Genomic DNA, 21597 nt, shown 5'->3' with positions numbered 1-21597 from the left:
TAACTTGAGTCCATAACTCTATGGAAAACCAGTAATTGGTTCCAAAGCCCAAAAATGTCATCCCAGAATAACAAAAAATGATGTTTTAGTAAAAATAAGCAGATAACCAAGACATATAAAGTAAGTCTTTAAGAAAAACAGACAGGAATAGATGCTGGAAGGTGTAAATGACTTTCTATTCATCTGGCCATGCACGAAACAGCCGTCACCTAGATGTCCATGTCTTTGTATACCCGCTTGATGCGATAAAGGAAGAATTGTTTTACTCTTGGGTGAGGGGCATGGAATAATCTACTATATATTGTGACTGAACATTTAAAACTGCAGAGGAGCTAATAGAGTAGACAACCAATAAAGATGTTTTACCAGTGAAATGTCCATGTTGTTTGGTTGGATCTGAGTCTGGGATGTTGTATGTTGACTCTAGTTTCAACTAACGATGGCCCAGAAAAGACCATCATATGTTGAAAATATTGTATCCTGAGACCATTGTATGTTAAGGGATCAATGTACTCTTTGTTTACCTGCTCATCGTCGCCATTGCAGCAGTGAGCAGTGTAATTACAACACGGCCATCCCCATTTACTTCAATGGGGTGGCTCCTTCTTATTCACTTGAATAGGAAGTGAATAGGGACGAGCGATGGCATAGCGATCGCTCCTCCCCATGCCACAGAGGACACAGCTGCATGTAATAGCATGCTTGCTGTAATCTATCCAGCATCACAAAATGAAACTCAGTGACAGGCAGTGTTTTTTCAGAAGAAAACAAATTCCCCGCGAGTATAGATCACAGCAGGTTGTGGTGGGTTAGTATAACACTGGGCTGTTTATAAAGAAACAACTCTTACAAGAGCATCCAGTATATTGTAGATAGAAGGAACCGATTATTAAAGGGTATCTGTCAGCAGATCTGTCAGCAGAATATCTGTCAGCAGTATCTGTCTGCAGCACTCTCTCCACTTTAGGATGTCAGGGCCAGGCATAATCATGTTTTCACTGTCTGACCCTTGCAATCAAAGTGGAGAGGCTGCAGAGTTATAAAGAGAGCTGTGCCTCTAGGTGTAATGGCAACGCCCATGTTGCTCCTAGAGGCTAATTTGCATATATTACATCATCATTTTTATCAGCAACATGGACACATATGAACATGGGACCAACACGGATGCCTTCAGCTGCCAAGCGTACATGCAAAAGGTCAGCCAGTTTCCTAGGTACAAACCGCCTGACAGATGCCCTTTAAATGCACCCAGTGATCTTATTAGCCCTTGCAGCAGTTGACCGACACTGGTCACTACAGTTTAAATTATTGTTATCTAATATTCGGTAATGGGCAACAGAGGTTATTGTAAACGGATTACCAGCACATGGAATATTAAGCTGACATGCCCACCTCGGATTATCATGTGTGAGATCATTTCCAGACTCTGAAGTGAGAACTGACGCATAGGTGTATTCTGGACAGGTCATAAGCCGGGTTAGCATTGCATTGGTACTGACTAGAGATGAGCTAATTTTTAGAAAGTTTGTTTCGGCTGCTTCGCCAAATTTTACCAAAATATTTGCTTAGTGACTAATTACTTTTTTTTTTTTTTGTAGCGAGTGCAATGACAGGGAGATCTGATAGCGCAACCTCCTGTCATTGTACCCCTCAGATGCCACATTCATACATGATCGCGGCATCTGAGTGTAAAAACATAAAAATATATATTTTTTTATCAAACTTACAGCCTCTATTTGCTCGCGATTTCGGCCGAGATCATTAATCAAGATGGTGGCTGGTGGCCCATTGCGAGCAAATGGAGGAGGTAAGTATGAATTTTATTTTATTTTTTTACACTATTTCAGGTTAAATCGATTCGCTAACATGAAGCACGAGGAAATTCGGCTTCGAAGCAAATTGAATTTATCCTGAAATTCGTATTTAATTCCTTTTCGTGGGATTCGATTCGCTCAACTCTAGTACTGACTTTAAACTAGCCCAATGCATGTTTTTTTGTATTTTAATTTCTTTTAGTTGCCTCCACTGCTCACTAATATATGGATTTCAGTAATACTAGTACAGTAAATATAGAAAATATAATAACTCATCTGTAATAGTGCCTTTAGAGAAAAAAAGATAATTCCCTGTAGCTGGGATTGTCTAGAATGCATCTATTTCCACCCTAAGCTGAATTTAACATTTTACATTACAAGAAAGAAAAAAATTCAATATAATCCATCTATGATAATCAGTCAGCATTGAATCATGCTTATGACCTGAATTTTATAATAGTTCAAAGTATTTCAAAAAGACAAATCAGTAAGGTTGCCAGGATAAATATACTATGCAGTGGTTTAAAACAACCAAGCAAACAAAGCAATCTCTTCATTTCTGTGCATGACACATTGTTGGAAAGCTGCTGGTCTAGACAGCATAATCAATGCATATGATTAAGTTGAAAAACTTTTAAGTCCAAAATTTCAATTAAAAAATGTGATGTGTAACTAAATCAACTCACAGACAGAAAGAGATGTATTTTGCTAGACTACGGCAAGACCCTCCTCGAACTGGAATACTTTCATCAATTCTCCATAGGATAGCATGTCAAACTACTGTGTCCACTCAGCAATGATATAACAAATTACTTCCCAAGACAATGCAATAGTTACTTCTCTGGAAAGTGATTTAGATTCTCTTTCATTGACAACTGAAAATATAGTACATTAGTTACAGTCTCTCAAAGAATCTTTACAGAAGAATGTGCTGATTTATTACCAGCTTGTGTATCTATGAGCATAACTATTATAGACAGAGAGTGTATGTGTGTATATATATTATTCACAAAAAATAACATCTCTAGATAAAAATGTCGGATTTCTGCAAAACTCGGCATGCAATTTTGTCTTAGGCAGATATCTAAATTACAGATATGGTCTGATTAGACAGTGGGTCTTGCCAGAAGAGGGCGTAAAAGTGTTTCCCTGTTGCCATATAAAAAAACTCTCAGAAGCTACTTTTGGGTAGGCTACTTCTTTATGAGAGATCATTGACTGCTAGGCGTGCCTCTATGATGCATTCAAAGACATTTAACCCAGTTGAAAGACTTTAAGAGGAGGCACATCATTTCACTGAAAGAGGCAGGATGGTTGTTTTGATAAACTGCCTGACATCTAGACAGTTCTGACCTAGCTGTTAGGAAGTGTTGGGAGCAGTGGTTACGCGAGAGCAGGCACACATGGCAAACAGACTCCAGATGGCCCAAACAGTCCACCAGTAGAGAGGAACGTTTGATCCACTGACTAGCATGATCAGCTCACACAGCTTTGTTATTCACCATCCAGACACAGCTGACACCTTCATCCTTCATTACACACAATTTGGGTGGATCATTTCCAGACACTTAGCAGAAGGAAATTTGGTATCACCGCACCCATTATGTACCCTGGCATTAAAAGACGGCCACTGTTACCTTAATTTGCAGTGTTGTGAACAAGAAACCTGGATTTCTATGGACTGGACCCGTTTTGTCTATAGTGTCCAAGTTCTATTTGGGATCCGAAAATGGTTGGGTTTGAATATGGAGGCCTTGTAATGAATGCTTCAATCCTGCCTTTCCTGTGGAGCGAATCACCGTCCCAACTGCTGGCGTGATGATTTGCTGAGCCATGCGATATGATAGTTGGTCACCCTTAGTGGTGATATGAAGCACACTAACGGCTCAGTAATATGTGAAGGACATCCTGCGGCCACATGTGTTGCTTCCAGCTGGCAGTTTTCAGCAGGATAATGCTGAACTTCACACAGCAAGGGTTTCCGAGGAATGTCTCCTCCAGATTGCAACACTTCCTCGGCCTGCCTGGTTGTCAGATTTATAGCCAAGCATTTATGGGACAAACTGGGATGCCAGTTTCAACAACCCATGAACGCACAGGATCTACAGGCCCAGCTACAATATTTGTCAGCAAAAGTGCCACAGGATACAAAACAGAACCTGTGTGCCTTCATGCCCAATCATATCTCATCTTGTGTCCAGGCTAGAGGTGGCCCAACAGCCTCCATTCAATTGTACAGTTTTCCTCAATAAATGTATACTTTATATCTAATATTGTTATCGCTTACATATATTATCATTACTTTCACACATGGAAAGTTTAATTTGATTTCAATAGATTCTTCTGAGTGCTTTATTTTATTTGTCAAAGAGTGTATATAGCTACTGTATATATACTACATACCAAATTTTTTGGTCATAAATTTCATGAATTCACAACAAAAACCTCAAAATTAAATTGAAGTAATTTGGAGGTACAATATGGGTCCACAAAAAGCTATGGGATCCATATGGACTCCATACAGCAGGTTTGTAGTAGGACAGTGTGCACATACTCTTAAAGGGGTTTTGTCACTTTGGAAAATAGCATTTATTGAGTAGAGAAAGTAAATACAAGCCACTTACTAATGTATTGTGATTGTCCATATTCCCTCCTTTGCTGGGTGGATTAATTTTTCCACCAGATTATACACTGCTTGTATCCAGAGGTTACGACCACCCTGCAATCCAGCAGCATGGCTGTGCTTTCAAACTATAAAAAAAAAGCACCAGCCCATGTAAGCTCCCACAGTCCATAGCCTTTTGTGTACCCATACTGTACCTCCAAGTTCTTTTACCAAATCCCCAACAATCTAGTTGCATTAATAGCTGTTACCTGTAAAGCTCTTCATTATATAGAAAACAACTTCAATATTATTGAACCAAGGCTAAAGGGAATATGAAATCATGTTTAGCTATAAAAAAAAAAGGGACTAGACATTTTTTAACAGTGCACAATGAACTGTACAGAAGGATATTATCTTTCAGTATTCCAAAAGGGCATATCATGTTATTGATGTCCACAATGCAATATTGATCTGCTAAATGTACCACATTGTCAGTTTATTTTGAACGCCTCTCTGTTACTTTTGCTTGTGCATTCATTTAATTAAACCAATTTGAGTCTATGCAGTCTGCAATAAATCAGAAGTTAGAGTAGTAAAACTGTTTGATAATAATGTGTTTCTTAGGCTGAGTTCAAATCTTCGCTAATCATTTCCAGTCTCCTGTCGTGAAAACAGAAAACTAAAAATGCAGAATACTGTAAATCATATGGCAAATACTACTGGCGAGTCATGAACCCTACTGAGTCGCAATGGCTTTTGTTGAGTTTCCATCATACAGTACACTATATTACTAGAAAAGTAGCGCTATATGCTGTGCTATTTTTTCCATCATTTGCAGAATCTGTGATGGAGGCTGCTAATGTGAACCTAGCCTCTCTATTTTCAGTTACAGGAACTATTTGTCCAAAAGTAACAACTAAAAATGTTTTTGATGGTTTTCACTTTTAAATCCGCTTCTCAGCGAGCTGGGACGCTGACATATTGTGTCCGTTTTTGAAACACATAATGTTTTCCTGTTTTGCTATAAAATAAAGATGTAGCGTTGAGAAGCTTAAATGTGTTGTGCGGTTTCAGGAGAAAACTAAACAACGCCCAAGATCCACCTGAAATAAAGAATAAGTAAGTATTTATCTGACAGATCCCACACCACCACTCCAGTTCTCCTGGCAGGGCTCTATTTTCTAAGCTGCAGCAGTGCAGTCAACATGTGATCGGTGCAACCAATCACTGGCCACCATGGTGCAACCAACTAGGCCAGTGATTGTCTGCTGCAGACACTTGTCGCCATGACGTGACCACAGGGAGAACCGGAGCGGTTGTTATGGTTACCTGCACAATTGCTTGTAGAGGTTACTCGAAGAGGGGAAGGAGTCCAATGGCAGCGACACAGGAACAGAGGAGCGCGGAAACGGAATGGATGAATGATCCTGATATGCAGGAATGGCGGTGGCTCAATGGACCCGATAAGGTGCACGTGGTAGATGAGTGCCGAAGAACGAGGAAGGCAAGAGAGTAGTCAGGCAGTCCTGGGTTGGTACACGGGATGGCAGGTACAAGGATTCAGGATGAGGCAGGAGAGTAGTCAAATGGAGGCAGAGTTCGGTACACGAGATGGCAGGTGCAAGGATTCAGGATGAGGCAGGAGAGTAGTCGATGGAGGCAGAGTTCGGTACACGAGCAGGTTAGCAGACAAAATACTGAGAGGCTGAAGCAAGACTAAGGCTGAGATAGCTCAATAATCTGGCAAGGGAGGAAGTGACATGGTCTTCCTTAAATAGGGCGTACACAGATCTGATTGGTCAAACCAAAAGCAGGAACATTCAGGTCAAGGAGGTGGTTCAAAAAAGTAACAGAAACTGTCCAGGAAGCTCTGTGGTCTAGTGAGCAAGGCTACAGCCTAGGACGCCGGAGTCTCCCGGTTCAATCCCTGACAGCGGTGGAGCAGGATCTGTCAGGTAAGTACTTATCTGTTCCTTATTTCAGATGGATGCTGGGGGCTTGTCTCGTTCCTTCTTGGAACTGGGCAACCTCTTTAATGACAACACCATTGTTAAGTAGGTGCACAATGAATCTTGGCACTGCAGTTACTAAAGTGAGGTGCGTAGGGATGCTCTGCTCTCATTCTTTTCCAGGACTCCACCCCCACCCTCAAGGAACAAATGAAAAAGTACATTCAGTAATATACACTAAAGGAGTTTAGAACAAAAAAATTCTACCTCAATAACAATGCTATATCCTTTAGAAACTGTTTTACAATTTTATATATTTTTTATTACTTGTTTTCATTCCTTCCTAGTTTTAATCACAGGGATTAAAACTGATTTAAAATTCTTTTTGTATATAATAAATTATTCAATAAAGAATCCAAAGTATAGGTTTCCTAATGCTGCCCATCTTAAGTTTTCATTAGTACATGGTATATTACAGCATTTTGATAAATAGTTTACACAAAGCAGTTTATTAATTAGTATAATTTGTTCCTAATCCCTTCTTGATAAAAAAAACTACTGCTGAAATAATTATATTTACTTGTGAATATTTTTGAGGGATAAAGAATATGCATACAACTAGAAAATCTTAATTAAAATGCATCCTATCTGCTTAGCAGAATGAAGAGGTAAGGGAATCGTGTTGGAAATTCCAAATGCCTCAAGAATATTAAAAGATAATAGAAAGATGAAGGCTAAATGAGAGGTCACATACTGAGGATGTAAAGTAATATACTAGGGGAAAATTCACATAAATCCTCCTTCATGTGAAAGATGCAGCATTGAATAGCCTCCTAGGACAGCCTAACACATTAAGAGAAATCAAAGATAATAGATGCAAACTTATTATAGGCAGGGAAATGTGAAATACAAAAGGAGTTCATGCATACTCTGAATTTCTAACCACAAAATACTATGTACCTATTATGTTAAACCAAAGATCGTATTATTTCTCTTAATAAATGCAAAAAATTACAATGGAATATAATATTTCATAGGGAGACATTGTGCTAGCTACGGTAACCTCTACACTAATATATATGCAGTAATAATTATAGGTAATAGTGCTTCAAGACAACAAGTAAGGATGGTTTCAGGGTTCTATGGTGATTGAGTTTGGGTCATTGGAACCTCTGGGGATGGGGGGTCTGGATGTTGGGTACATAATATTGGTACTGTAATGTACTGCATCCTTCCACAATACCAAAGAAATTGGCTCTGCCACTTAAACATTGTAATTGGCATCTGACTTGTTAAATAAACTGCTTTTCTTAAAGGGGTTGTCCTGCCTTGGAGCTGACAACCCCTGGGGTCCTAACCTATGCCCCTGAACACAAAAAAAAAAAAAACATTCACACGTCTGCAGACCTGAATCTGCTTGGTTCCTGATCACATCCCTGCATATCCCTGCACTACCAAGAAGCAGCGTAGTAGTGTACAGGCCTTAATGATTGGCTTGTGACCGCTGAGGCCTGTGATTGGTTGCAGTAGTCTCTTTTTGCTTTAAGAATTTTTTATGGGATTATTCAAATAATGTACTTACTTCTTAATTAATCTATAGGTAAAAGTTACTCTAGGGAGTTATTCTGATTGCCTGATTGGAGTCGAGAAGGAATTTTTTTTTTTCGCCTTAACGTGAGGAAAATTGACTTCTACCTCACAGGTGTTTTTGCCTTCCTCTTCATTAACCTGTAGGATAACAGCCTTATAAACTATGTTACTATATAATTTCTAAAGAGGTTACTTCGCCTTGTAGCAGATAACCCCTGGGGTCCTGACCTGTCCTCCTGAACATGAAAACCCCACTAACATGCCCTCAATCCTGTGGCTGCTCCATTTTTAGTCGCTCCCAGTCCCTGAAGGATGTGTTCATGGATCAGTTTTAATGGGACTTTTGTACACTTTTATAATTTAAGTTTTTTACTTGCAGTTTTTGGTGCATTCTTTGCTGTAAAAACACATTTCCAGATGATGTTAGCTGAAAGTCTATGGGACCTATGAAACGCAAAACTTACAAGTGTTTTTTTTTTTTGTTAGTTTTTTTGCTACTGTTGTTTTGGTAGTTTGGTTGGTTGGTTTGTAGTTTGGTTGCTGTTTTTATTGGGGTTTTTTTCTGGCATTGGCATCTCCTTCTCTATATGAGAAAAATGGCAGGAAAAAAATGGTTCACACAGTTTTAAAAAATAATCACACAAAAAACACAATAACAATGTGAGCAGTTTCTATACCTTAAGTTTCTATAATTCTCGAGCAAATGTATGTGTGTAGGGGCCCTAAATGTATCTTTTCAGCAGAATGCTTCTTAACATTCATTTACAAAGCTTTTTGATGGCAAACCTTTTAGAGACCGAGTGCCCAAACTGCAACCTAAAAGCTACTTATTTCTCACAAAGTGCAAACATGGCAAGTTAACCTGAATACCAATATATCTTCCATGTACTTTATCATTTCGCTATAATAGCCTCCCTGCATTCAATGTGCTGCCTGTGATGCATAGTGCGTCCTGTGCTGATAATTGGCAGGAAAAGTCTAAGGCATATTGATATACCATAGACTTTTCCAAGGTGCAGGTGCCCACAGAGAGGGTTCTGAGTGCCACCTCTGGCACCTGTGACATAGGTTTGCCACCACTGTGTTAGGGCAATATCACTCATCTGTGTGACCTTGAAGTTTCCACCACACAGGGGATTGAATTCTGCATATGTTAATTTATTTTATTTTATTTATTTAGCCGCTTGTTTAATTCAGCATCCAGATTACAAGACTGGACTAAATTGTATATAAAAACCAGGAAAATGTGTTTACTGAGGGGGATGAATACTTTTGCAAGGCACTGTATATAATGTCATCATGTATTATGTATTCCTTTTCTTTCCCTTAAAACACATTTTATATAGCAAAAAATAAAAACTAGTGTGTAGTGTTCCTGCCTATTCAAGACTTTTGCCTGCGTGTAATTAAATACACCACCACAGGTGCTGTAGATCTAAAGATAAGAATACATCTTGTGGCAGGGAAACTTGGTGCCAGCTTGCTTGTGAATGATTGGGTTGTAATGGTTTATGATTATCTAATCAGATGCAACTGCTTTTTTCTGACACTGTTTCTGTGTTAATATGCGGCACTACATGAATTCATTTCTAAATATCACAGACGCTTATGGACGAACTGCAGCTGCTTCTAAGTTTTCAAAAGAAATATATAGCAATAGATATTCAACTTGCGTGATACATACTTCAGTAAAATCTGTTCAGTTCTACTTATTTTATTTTTTACAAACCAACTTCTCTGCACTGGAGTTGTGTGTGTGTGTGTGACTCCAATCTAAACCTACTCAGGTAAAAATCATATCCTAATGTGATATTGATTGTCAGGGTGCTGCCATATGTTTAGGCTATTTGATGCAGTTTGTGAAGACAAAATGAGGAATTGATTTGAAAAAGAGAGAGAAGTTATATTGGTCCTTTATAGTCTGTTTATGAACCACACTTCCAAACTGCATAAAAAACCCGGAACATATTAGTAGTAGATATTAGGGCCTCAGGACACATTCTCCACTGAGACACAGGTACCACACATAGATTATCACAAATGGTTGTGCTGCATCTTTACTTGCAACTTGAAACAATAGCACAAACAGGAACCAACTACTTTAGGTTACTGTCCCTCTGCCACACATATAATAGCACCTTAAGTAGGCCTCCTAGAAGTACTTTGCCTTGATTCTCAATGGGGATGAACCACAATTTACAATTTTGTTCATAGTGAATCCAGTCTATTACTAGAGGTATTCTTTTGTATTCTTTTCACTTAGAAGAGAATGTTTATATTCCCAGATATTCCAGGAATAGTATTTGCATAGCCCCATCTGCTGTTTTTATTGAGCAGACTTTCTGTGTCCACCTCAGTAAATGTGTCATGGAGCATGCAGCTTTGAAAGCCGTAACTTTTTTTCCAGTTATTAAAACAATTTTTGTATCTCTTGTCATTGATACATTTGGTCCAGAGATAATCGATTTGTTTGATTCAAATATGAATCGATTCTATCCAAAACAAAAAGTACTATTAAGGCCGAGAGAGAAACAAAGATAATACATAATGCCTCTCTGATGGAGACATTCAAGACAGTTTTCCCACTAAAAGGACAAGAATATTGAATGTCTCCATATTACGCTTATCTGAACAAGATATACAAGTCAGACCTCCTTCCATAAGAGGGGAAAAAAAAAAAACTGAGTATCTCAGGCAAAAGTTACCTTGGTTAGCTGAGTGGCCTTTGGGTTGCTTTTTCTCATTAGGGAGATCTCATAGTATGCAGGAAGAGTATTGTACTGAATTTCTGGGACACATATGCAAATTAGCACATCTTACTTCTACTTGTTATCAGATAGGCTTAGGATGTTCTTTTTTTTGGGGGAGGGAAGAAAAGCTAATTTAAATATCTTTCCTAAAAACCCAAAATTATAAGAGTTTGAAAACTGAAGAGTTCTAGGCTAACACCATGGTTCAATCATCGCTTTTTCATAATAAGATTTTCCCCAGGTAGTAGCGTTAAACTGTTCAATCAGTGCTTTTTCATAAAGAAAAGCAAATTTTCATACCTTTGGGTTTATGGGAAAGATATTTAAATTAGATTTTCTTCCAAAAAAAAAAGAACACATAGGTTAATTTCAAATATTCAGGAACACACTTTGTTATAAATCATTGCTGTGGGTCCATGTCATATTAGCAGCATTCGGGACGGGAAGTGCTTCTGACATGCAAAGTGTGTTTCTCTTGCTGAATGTATGCGATGTATGTGAAATTTCTTTATGCCAGTAGAAATAAAATATAGTAGTTTGTATATATTTTTCCCAGAAACGTAGAGCAGTGTTGATTATACTACAATACACCTCATGCATACTAGGTGGTTTCCCTAATGAGAAAGAGCACTCCTAAGACCCCAATAATGGCCACTCAGCTAACCAGGGTAAATTTCTCTTAAGACACTCAGTACTGACTTGCATGTCTCATTCATAGAAATATTACATCTCTCTGAATGAATAATAAGAAATTTGGGATACATTCTGATCTCTAGCTGAGGCTTTATTTTATGCCATTTGCATTTTAGATTTTTGGGGTTTTCATTATAAATATTTTTTGATAAAACTTAGTTTTTTATACTTTTTCATATTTATTAGCATAAAATGCAACTTAAACACTTTACAAAATAAGAAAGAAAAAAAAGATGCCACCTTTCTGTTGTGTTCCTTTGCATATAGGGGATACATAATTTATGGTCTCCAGGGCAGGGCTAGTGGCAATTTTTATTTTTTTTATCTTTATTTTCTGTTCATTTCTTTATTTATACTTAGTGCCTTCCAGGTCATACAAGACGTTGTGGGACATTTTAACATGCTTTTTACTGCTGATTTAGGTTAGCCCCAGTCGCAGGGGGAATATAACCTCCTGACGCGCACTGCAGAGCTGATCTAGGTGTAATAGGTCCCAGTAGCTCTGGCAGTTACCCGACATTCAACGATCACATGATCACTAGCCCTGGAGGAAAAATCAGCATTGAGCTGCCTGATCTGAAAACACAGCACACATTGAGTGCTGTGTATACAACAATAGGCAAGACAGGGGCAGACATGAAACATCTCTGCCTTCTCCCTTTGGAGCCCGGATGTCACTGACAACTGGCTCTCCATTACGGCATGATCTCTACAGCTGCTAGTTTAATGCAGGCCTCCTAGACATTCATGTGCAGTCTACAAGTTGTTAGGGAATGTAAATGGAAAAAATTATTGGCTGGATTTATGTATGAACAATATTCTTCTTTGGATAACCTTTTTAATTACTTCCACTAATCATTGCATGGCTAAAGTGAATTTACTTTTGGTCCACTAAGACCTAGTGCTCAGTCATAAATAGAAAGATAACTCTTTAACAACTTCAATTATGCATAGAAAAGATATTATAAAATGTTTGAGAGACTGTTAATCTAATCTTCAAGGAAACTAAAGATTCACACAACCTCTATGTATACTAAAATAAATCTGTTCATCCTCGATTTGCCATGATGTTTACATGTGGTCATATTCCCCTATATTATGCCTATATGTTAACATATTATGTGCTTTTACTAATTTCTATAAAACCTTATAGAATCATAACATTATATAATTATATTATTAATTATAGAAATGTACCCATATATGTGCAGAAATCTTCCACTAAAATTAATTCCAAGACCTACAGTATTTTAATCTGCTACGATCGGCGTGGTATCACAACTCACAGTCAAACCAATCTGTTGTGTTAACTGTACTGCTATCTACCTGTGGTATACTGTATGTACTGTACTGTTCTCCAATTGTACTACAAGTACTGTACTGATATCTACCTGCACTATACTGCATGTAGTGTACTGCTGTCTACCTATGATATACGTTGCTCTCCAGCTGTACTATATGTAGTGTATTGCTATCTACCTGCACTATACAGTATGTAGTGTACTGCTATCTACACTACCTGTACTACATGTACTGTACTGCTATCTACCTGCACTACTATGTTGCTCTAGACAATAGAAATGTGCGGCCCAATTTCTGTCCCTCTATCATCAATTTATGAGCTGACATGAGTGAAAACACTTCATGTAATAATGACACTGATATGGCAGACATATCATGAATGAGAAATGGTTTATGCATTATTAGTTTATTTAGATAGTGCTTATCTATAATAGTCCCTTAAGCTAGATTTACATGGCCCGATGTTCGGGACAATTATCGGGAATGAAAGTTCCTACAAATGCTCATCCCTGATAACCTACCCATCTAATGGTTCCACAGATCACCCAATCATCGCTCCTGGGCAGCAGATGGCGCTGTCTAAACAGCACTGCTGCCTAGGAGCAATGATTTGCTTTTCCTCATACTGTGAAAGTGATTGCTGCATGTAAATGCAGAGGTTGAACTCCACGTAACAAGCTGCTGTCTCTCAGGAAGGAACGCTTCCTTCCCAACAATCAACTGCCCCTCACAACATCTAAATGCACCATTAGACCGTATTTTCTTAGTAATCAGTGCAGAAATTCAGGTGATTGCAAAGCGTTCATTCATCTGTTCTTACAGCGGTATATGAATGTTTGAATAAGTTATGAACAAGCAGACGAAGGTCAGCTCTGCAAGCAGAATGTGGTGAACATGACAAAGAGATAATGCGTGTCTCTTCCAACCTTAATAGAGATGTTCCTGCTGACAAGGGCTCTTTAAATTCTAAATATTACATCTATGTAACACTTGAGTAAACAGTATCATAAGTTGCTCTAGAAAAGTTTCCACATTTACAGTAAATATTTTCAGTGATTCATGAACTATAAAACACTGACAATATCCTCCTGGCAGAAATCTGAAAGACTCTGTAACATCTGTACATGAAGAAGGTTGTGTCTTGGGATTATGCCCTGTTCTATTTGACCTTGCGAGTAATCTACCACAAACATGACACCAGCTTTATTGTTTCCAACCTGGCTTTTTCTGTGCACAGCAGATATTATTCCTGTGAATTCCTCCTGGACTAAGTGATCCCAAGCATTTTCTCTTCCTCTCTTGCCCTCTCTTCCCCCTACCTGTTTGTTTTATCCTGAAGTCCCACCTGGGTAATGTTATCTATTCTTTCTCAGCTTGTTGCTTTTTCATGATCTAATCTTGATGTGTTCCTCTTGAGATATTTCCTCTTAACACAATATCAGTAAACTTTTTTTTCCCGATAAACGAGACTAGTGCTGGAAACACTTCAGCTGTCTGCAAGGCATAACAAATCCAGCTGAATCCCATTTATGTTTCTTTACATTTAATCATTTATACTTAAACTATCCCATTATTGACTTTGTATATATATATATATATATATATATATCATGTATGTAAGATTAGTTTCGCGTCCAGTTGCCTGTATTTGTTGTGACCAAAATTCCATATATATATATTTTTTTCATTAAGCAGAATTCCATTAAAAACTTTCATTGCTTTGGACCATACCTTTTAATAGGAATTATCCACTTCACAGAAACCTTTTATTTAATCGAAACTGCCTGAATGAGTTGCTTTTTGCTATTGTTACTCAGTAGCATACAGCAGCTCATTTATAGATATCCATTGGTACACTATGGAGTGAAGCAGTTTCTAATAGATCAACACTATAGCAGAACCATACTGTGGATAAAGTTATAAAACTCACACATTTCACAAAGAGAGAACATTAGATAGAACATAACCCTATGCCACAGAACAAAGCAATTGTAATCCCTGTATGATACAAAGCAAAAGCTTTTGTGGCTGTATAATTGTTGTATGGGCAGGGAGTTTTGGTATACTGCGTTTATTATTATGACATTAGAATTGCATATAACCGTAGGCTGATAGCTCCATACATCCAGCACAATGGCAAACTCTGCAATATGTACTGCAAATATTTAATTAAAAAAAAAGATAAAATAAAATCAGTATGTGAAATAAATCTATACAGATATAATAACGTGTGTGTTTACTTGCTACTGTACTCATTATAAAGATGTTTAATCCAAATTAATATTTTTTTGCTGTCTGGTATGAAGTGAGGTTTACTGTACTATTAGCTCAACAATGGCTCTCCTATAAAAGAGGAAAACTGGGGGCTGGGGTCGGCGGGATGTGTTGGAATCCTGCACTACAGAATTATGGCTTCCAAAAATACAATCATAGGACTTTTCGGGCTCACTATCACAAACTTTTTGTAACTTTCTGCATTTTTATATCACTCCAGTTTTGAAATTGGTTAGGAAATTGGGCCCAGTTAGGCTACTTTCACATTAGCGTTTTTTTTTTTTCTGGCATAGAGTTCCGTCTTAGTGGCTCTATACCGGAAAAGAACTGATCAGGCATATCCCCATGCATTCTGAATAGAGAGTAATCCGTTCAGGATGCATCAGGATGTCTTCAGTTCAGTCATTTTGACTGATCAGGCAAAAGAGAAAACCGTAGCATGTTACGGTTTTATCTCCGGCGAAAAAAACTGAAGACTTGCCTGAATGCCTTTTTTTCCATAGGAATGTATTAGTGCCGGATCCGGCATTCAAAATACCGGAATTCCGGATCCGTCCTTCCGGTCTGCGCATGCGCAGACCTCTAAAAATGAGGAAAAAATAAATACCTGATCCGTTTTGCCTGATGACACTGGAAAAACGGATCCGGTATTGCAATGCATTTTTCTGCCTGATCAGTCATTTTTCAGAGTGATCAGGATCCTGTTCAGTCTGTAAAATGCCTGATCAGTCAGAAAAAATGACATGCGTTTGCATATAGTTTGCCTAATCAGGCAGTCAGTTCAGGCAACGGAACTGCCTGCCGGAATCAAACAACGCAAGTGTGAAAGTACCCTTAGGGCTCTTTCACACTTGCGTTCTTTTCTTCCGGCATAGAGTTCCGTCGTCGGGGCTCTATGCCGGAAGAATCCTGATCAGTTTTATCCTAATGCATTCTGAATGGAGAGAAATCCGTTCAGGATGCATCAGGATGTCTTCAGTTCCGGACCGGAACGTTTTTTGGCTGGAGAAAATACTGCAGCATGCTGCGCTTTTTGCTCCGGCCAAAAATCCTGAACACTTGCCGCAAGGCCGGATCCGGAATTAATGCCCATTGAAAGGCATTAATCCGGATCCGGCCTTAAGCTAAACGTCGTTTCGGCGCATTGCCGGATCCGATGTTTAGCTTTTTCTGAATGGTTACCATGGCTACCAGTCCTGGCAGCCATGGTAAAGTGTAGTGGGGAGCGGGGGAGCAGTATACTTACCGTCCGTGCGGCTCCCCGGGCGCTCCAGAGTGACGTCAGGGCGCCCCACGCGCATGGATGACGTGTCTCATGGATCACGTCATCCATGCGCATGGGGCGCTCTGACGTCATTCTGGAGCGCCCCTGGAGCCGCACGGACTGTAAGTATACCGCTCCCCCGCTCCCAACTACTACTATGGCAACCAGGACTTTAATAGCGTCCTGGGTGCCATAGTAACACTGAACGCATTTTGAAGACGGATCCGTCTTCAAATGCTTTAAGTTCACTTGCGTTTTTCCGGATCCGGCGTGTAATTCCGGCAAATGGAGTACACGCCGGATCCGGACAACGCAAGTGTGAAAGAGCCCTTAGCTATGCAAATTAGGTTCAAATCTGATTTCTCACTGTAATAATTTTTAAAAGTTGCAAAAAAAAATTCCAAATCAATGCCAAATGCTATAGAAAAACTCTAGTAGCATTTCTAAACACAAGTGTTAGGTTTAAAGAGTTTCTGTTGGCATGATCAACACTATTAAACAAGCCATACTGCCTAGTAGGGTGGATCATGCTGATTAAAATGATACCTTTCTTTTCTCTGTATGTATGTTGAAGTGCTACAGAGATATCTCAGATTTTATTGAGCAAGTTTAATCACCAAGGGGCTGCTGACCGGAGCAATTGGAGCACTATTTTTGTAACACCTCTGTGCTCTACACCATCCTCCCTCCTCTTTATTGACAGACAAGATGTCTCACAGCCCGTTCCCTTGATGCTCACACTTGTTCATTTGCTAATAAATAAAAACTAAGATATCTCTGCAGCAGTTCAACGTAATGACAAAACAAAGGTATCATTTTATTCACCATGGACAACCTTGCCAGGCAGGTAAAGTAATCTGTACAGACCAAGAAGTGGTGCCTAATATTATGCTTAGCGGGCAGTGGGAAAAGTGCAGGATTTTATGTTTTTTGTTTAAATATAAATAGTGACATGGAAAATTAAAAATTACATCATCAAAAATTCTCTAAAAATGTGTTTAACATAAAAATATGATTTAAACAATGTCATTTTTTAATGACACATTTCCTTTAAACCATTAAACCATTTGTCTAATCAGAACCGGCCCTTTAAAGAATGTGATTCCTGTCTCGGCATCCCCAGCAATTAGTCACGTTCATCATGACAATAATAACACAAACTGTGGGCTCATTAAGCTGCTTGTTTTTTTATGAACATAAAGGTCTTTTCATTAAATGGTGGTGTGGTTTAAAAAAAACATATCAGAGTTTTTGTTGTGGGGGAACTAGGACTCAATAGTTGCTATCCCTCAAGAGTGGTCCTAAAAGCAGGAGTCTTGTGATCATCCTGTAATCAGGAGATCTATTCTTTGTAATGGGGATGTAGAATCCGGAAAGTGTAATTTTTCTTTTATTTAAAATTTTTAATGTACGGACAGGGATCTAAATTTTTTTTAATATGATTTATTAGGGAAAGAGTCTTCTTATCAAATATAGGATTGCTTACGAGAGTCTGTCTTCAGTCTTCAGCATTCTACTAAGGGCTGAAGACACCTCTGTGTACAAGTCCTATAGGCATAGTGATGGACAGTGAAAGTAAGAGGACATGTACATACATACTCAGGGACTGGGGTAGTGACCAAAGGCAGCAGGAAGCCTCTGTATCCTACACAAAAGGTGTCTTCAGCATTCAGAAGAACTGAAGACAGACTCTCCTTAGAAACACTCAGTTAAAGGTTTGATAAAAGGACTCTTCACACCCTGTTTTCTACTGCAAAGAACCATCTTTCCCCAATAAAGTATTTACAAAAATGTTTAAGAGTAAAAATACACTAAAATGCAAGTTACACTTTATGTATATTAACAACTTTAAATTACACTAATAAACTTAGAAATAATCAATAAACGCAAAATAAAACAATTTCATTTCATTTGTTGCATGACTCTTACTGTACTGCAGGCTAGAGAATAGGCAGTTCAAATTCTACTTAATAAAATGTCTGTAATTGTACTCCAACTATGACTGAACTGGATCTATATGATGACTCTATCAAGCATTATTGCGCTGAGCATCTTGCATTACAATAAATATGCCAAGTTGAGGAACATAATTAATGTTACGGTATTAAGATAATTACAATAACCTTGTTTTTCTAAAATTATTCCTCTAGGACTTTGGAGATGATGGATCCTTATACATTACCAAGGCTACCACAACCCACATGGGGAATTACAGCTGTCATGCTGATGGCTATGATAAGCTTTATCAAACTCATATACTCCAAGTGAATGGTAAGCAGTGAAAATGTAATTAAAAGGTGTCTGTGTTTAGAAAATGTACAGTATATTCCACTTATGATTGTACAATTCTGAAGTGGTACATAAGCAGACTATCCATTCATTTGATGTCAATAGTACAATGCAAAGGAACCCCCATTTACTGGGAGTACATTGCAAGGGTGTTGGTCCTATTTCAATAGGTGGCCTCTTTGTTGAGAAATCAACTTTTAATATTATGCTAATTAACCCATAAGTTCCACAAGGGTGGTGCCGTTGCACCTGACTCTCTGCTCCTTTTTAATCCTGGCCACACGCCAACTGCTTTGACTGAGAGGGCGAGGCAGTGAAGATATATTCACATCTAGCCCTGAAGTCTCGTGGCAGCACATTCAGTGCACTCACTGTACATGGATGGAGATTGCTGGGCTCTCCATCCCTTGCGCCAAACATAATGCCGTGACACTTCTTGGCCAGACATGAGTATGTCTTCACTGCTTGGCCCTGTCATTCAAGTGGTGGGGGTGGCTGGAAATGAATAGGAGTGTAGCCTTCGGTGCAACGAGTTGGAAGAGCCAATTTCTCAACAAAGAGGCCACCTATTGAAATAGTATAAAGACCAATAGGATATATTGACAAGTGCACATCTCACATGTAAGATGATTTCTTAACGATGTATCTGGTGACAGAAGCAGCCCTTTAGTTGAAACTTGAGACTTAGCTCATGCACATAATGTCCTTTTACGTGTGACAATTATTGGGGTTATTATTGGGAACAAATGTTTTTACAAATGTTCATTGCCATTAAATGGGGGTAGAGGAGTCATTGATCACCCAAACAGCAAGCAAGCATGGGAGGCAGATTCTGCTTTGTAAAAATAGATCTATTACCCAGAAAGAATTGATCTGTATGGAAACAAGCAACACTCACCTACTCTGACAATTACTGTGTAGTGATGAGCGGGAGGTTCCATATTTCGCGAATATTCGATTGAATATTCGTCTTATATTCGTCGAAATCGAATATTCGTCATTATTCTATTTATCGTGAATAATATGCGATTACATTTTTCGCGTATTGCGATTTTCTTTAAACTGTTAAGGCAACTTTCCTATTGGTTGACTAATATGTGTATTTTACGAATATTCGCTGTATTGCTTTAACTTCGTTTTTTAGAATATTACGAATATTCTAAAATACGAAATTATAGCAATATATTGAATATTCGTAAAATACACTTAATTTAGCTAATATAGTGCTATAATCATAATTTTTTATAGTCTAATTTTATGGTCTCTTCTGAACTTCATTTTTGGAAAAAATGTACACTATTAGAAAAAAATACTACAGCACAATATTAGCTAAATTGCAGTCTATATGTGTATATTACGAATATTCTTTATATTGCTATAACTTCAGTTTTTAGAATATTACGAATATTCGAAAAAACAAAGTTATAGCAATATAGCGAATATTCGTAATATACACATATAGACTGCAATTTAGCTAATATTGTGCTGTAGTATTTTTTTCTAATAGTGTACATTTTTTCCAAAAATGAAGTTCAGAAGAGATTAAAAAAATTAGACTATAAAAAAAAAGATTATAGCACTATATTAGCTAAATTGCAGTCTACATGTGTATTTTATGAATATTCACTATATTGCAATAACTTTTTTTTTGGACTATTTGTAATATTCTAAAAATCAAAGTTATAGCAATATAGCGAATATTCGTAAAATACACATATAGACTGCAATTTAGCTAATATAGTGCTGTACATAAAGAGGAAAATTATAAATCAGTAATGAGAATCGTTACTGATTTATAATTTCCCTCTTTATGTAGGATAGTTTATGTTATCCGACAAATAGGCAATTACATATGCGAGTGATTCGGGTCGCATAAGGGCTGTATGCTATTGGGTTGGCTTGGTCGAATAGATGAAGATAGAGAATATAGCGCTATATTCAACAATTCTAACAAGCCAACCCATTAGTGATAGTAGTAATTTTTACTATCACAAAATATGTGATACTAAATTACTAGCACTAATTTGGTGATATTAAAGTAAATTACTGATATGACTAAGGCTACTTTCACACTTGCGTTCAGAGCGGATCCGTCTGGGGTCTGCCCAGACGGATGCGCTCCTATAATGCAGACTTGGGATCCGTTCAGAACGGATCCATCTGCATTATATTGTAGAAAAAATTCTAAGTGTGAAAGTTGTTCAGACGGATCCGTCCAGACTTTACATTGAAAGTCAATGGGGGACGGATCCGTTTGAAAATTGAGCCATATAGTGTCAAATTCAAGCGGATCCGTCCCCATTGACTTACATTGTAAGTCTGGACGGATCCGTTTGCCTCCGCACGGCCAGGCGGACACCCGAGTCCGCTTGCTGAGCGGAGCGGAGGCTGAACACTGCCAGACTGAGGCATTCTCTGCGGATCCGCATCCACTCAGAATGCATTAGGGCAGTACGGATGCGTTCGGGGCCGCTTGTGAGACCCTTCAAACGGAGCTCACAAGCGGAGCCCCGAACGCTAGTGTGAAAGTAGCCTAATGGGTTCAGATGGAAAAAAAAACGATTATTTGTTTTAACGAATATATCTTAATATATTCGAAATATTCGCAAATTTACGAAGTTGTAATATTCGTACGAATATTTCGCTATTCGAATATTCGCGCTCATCCCTATTACTGTGTTTGTTCCCTATAATTGCCTGCTCAGTCAGCCCATCTAAATGAGCTTATATGCCACCCACAATAACTTTGATGCAGAAATGACCACATTTGGGTATGTTAAACAATCTGAACTGTATTAAATATGGTGCATGCAGATTTCACTGTACAATGAGTGGGTGAACTCTGTACTTAAAACGTATAACGAATCTGTGACAGAGTGACTCTTGTTTGTCCATGCAAACGTTTTTCTGCTACATGTATACAGGGTTTTCAAAATCTCATTCACATGTATATTACTGAAATTAGAATAGATTGGTGAGTTTGTAATAAACTTGGGAATCGTGTATCAACAGTTTTATTTTCTGTGAAAAATTCTGAAGAATGTCTGCTGTTCAAGGTGCAACTTGA

General features: G+C 38.2%; 1 protein-coding gene across 1 annotated transcript in view; it reads left to right on the top strand.

The window, feature by feature from the left end:
- The window catches only part of FSTL5 (follistatin like 5), a 966340-nt gene that overhangs the window by 645485 nt on the left and 299258 nt on the right, over window positions 1-21597 (top strand). Inside the window, 1 exon segment of the mRNA XM_040418623.1 lies at window positions 18392-18512. Within this exon segment, the coding sequence (XP_040274557.1) occupies window positions 18392-18512 (121 nt within the window).

Source organism: Bufo bufo, chromosome 2 (assembly GCF_905171765.1).
Source record: "Bufo bufo chromosome 2, aBufBuf1.1, whole genome shotgun sequence".
NCBI classification, from domain to species: domain Eukaryota; kingdom Metazoa; phylum Chordata; class Amphibia; order Anura; family Bufonidae; genus Bufo; species Bufo bufo.
Note: the sequence above shows the minus strand (reverse complement) of the source record. Positions and strands in the feature narration are given on the sequence as shown.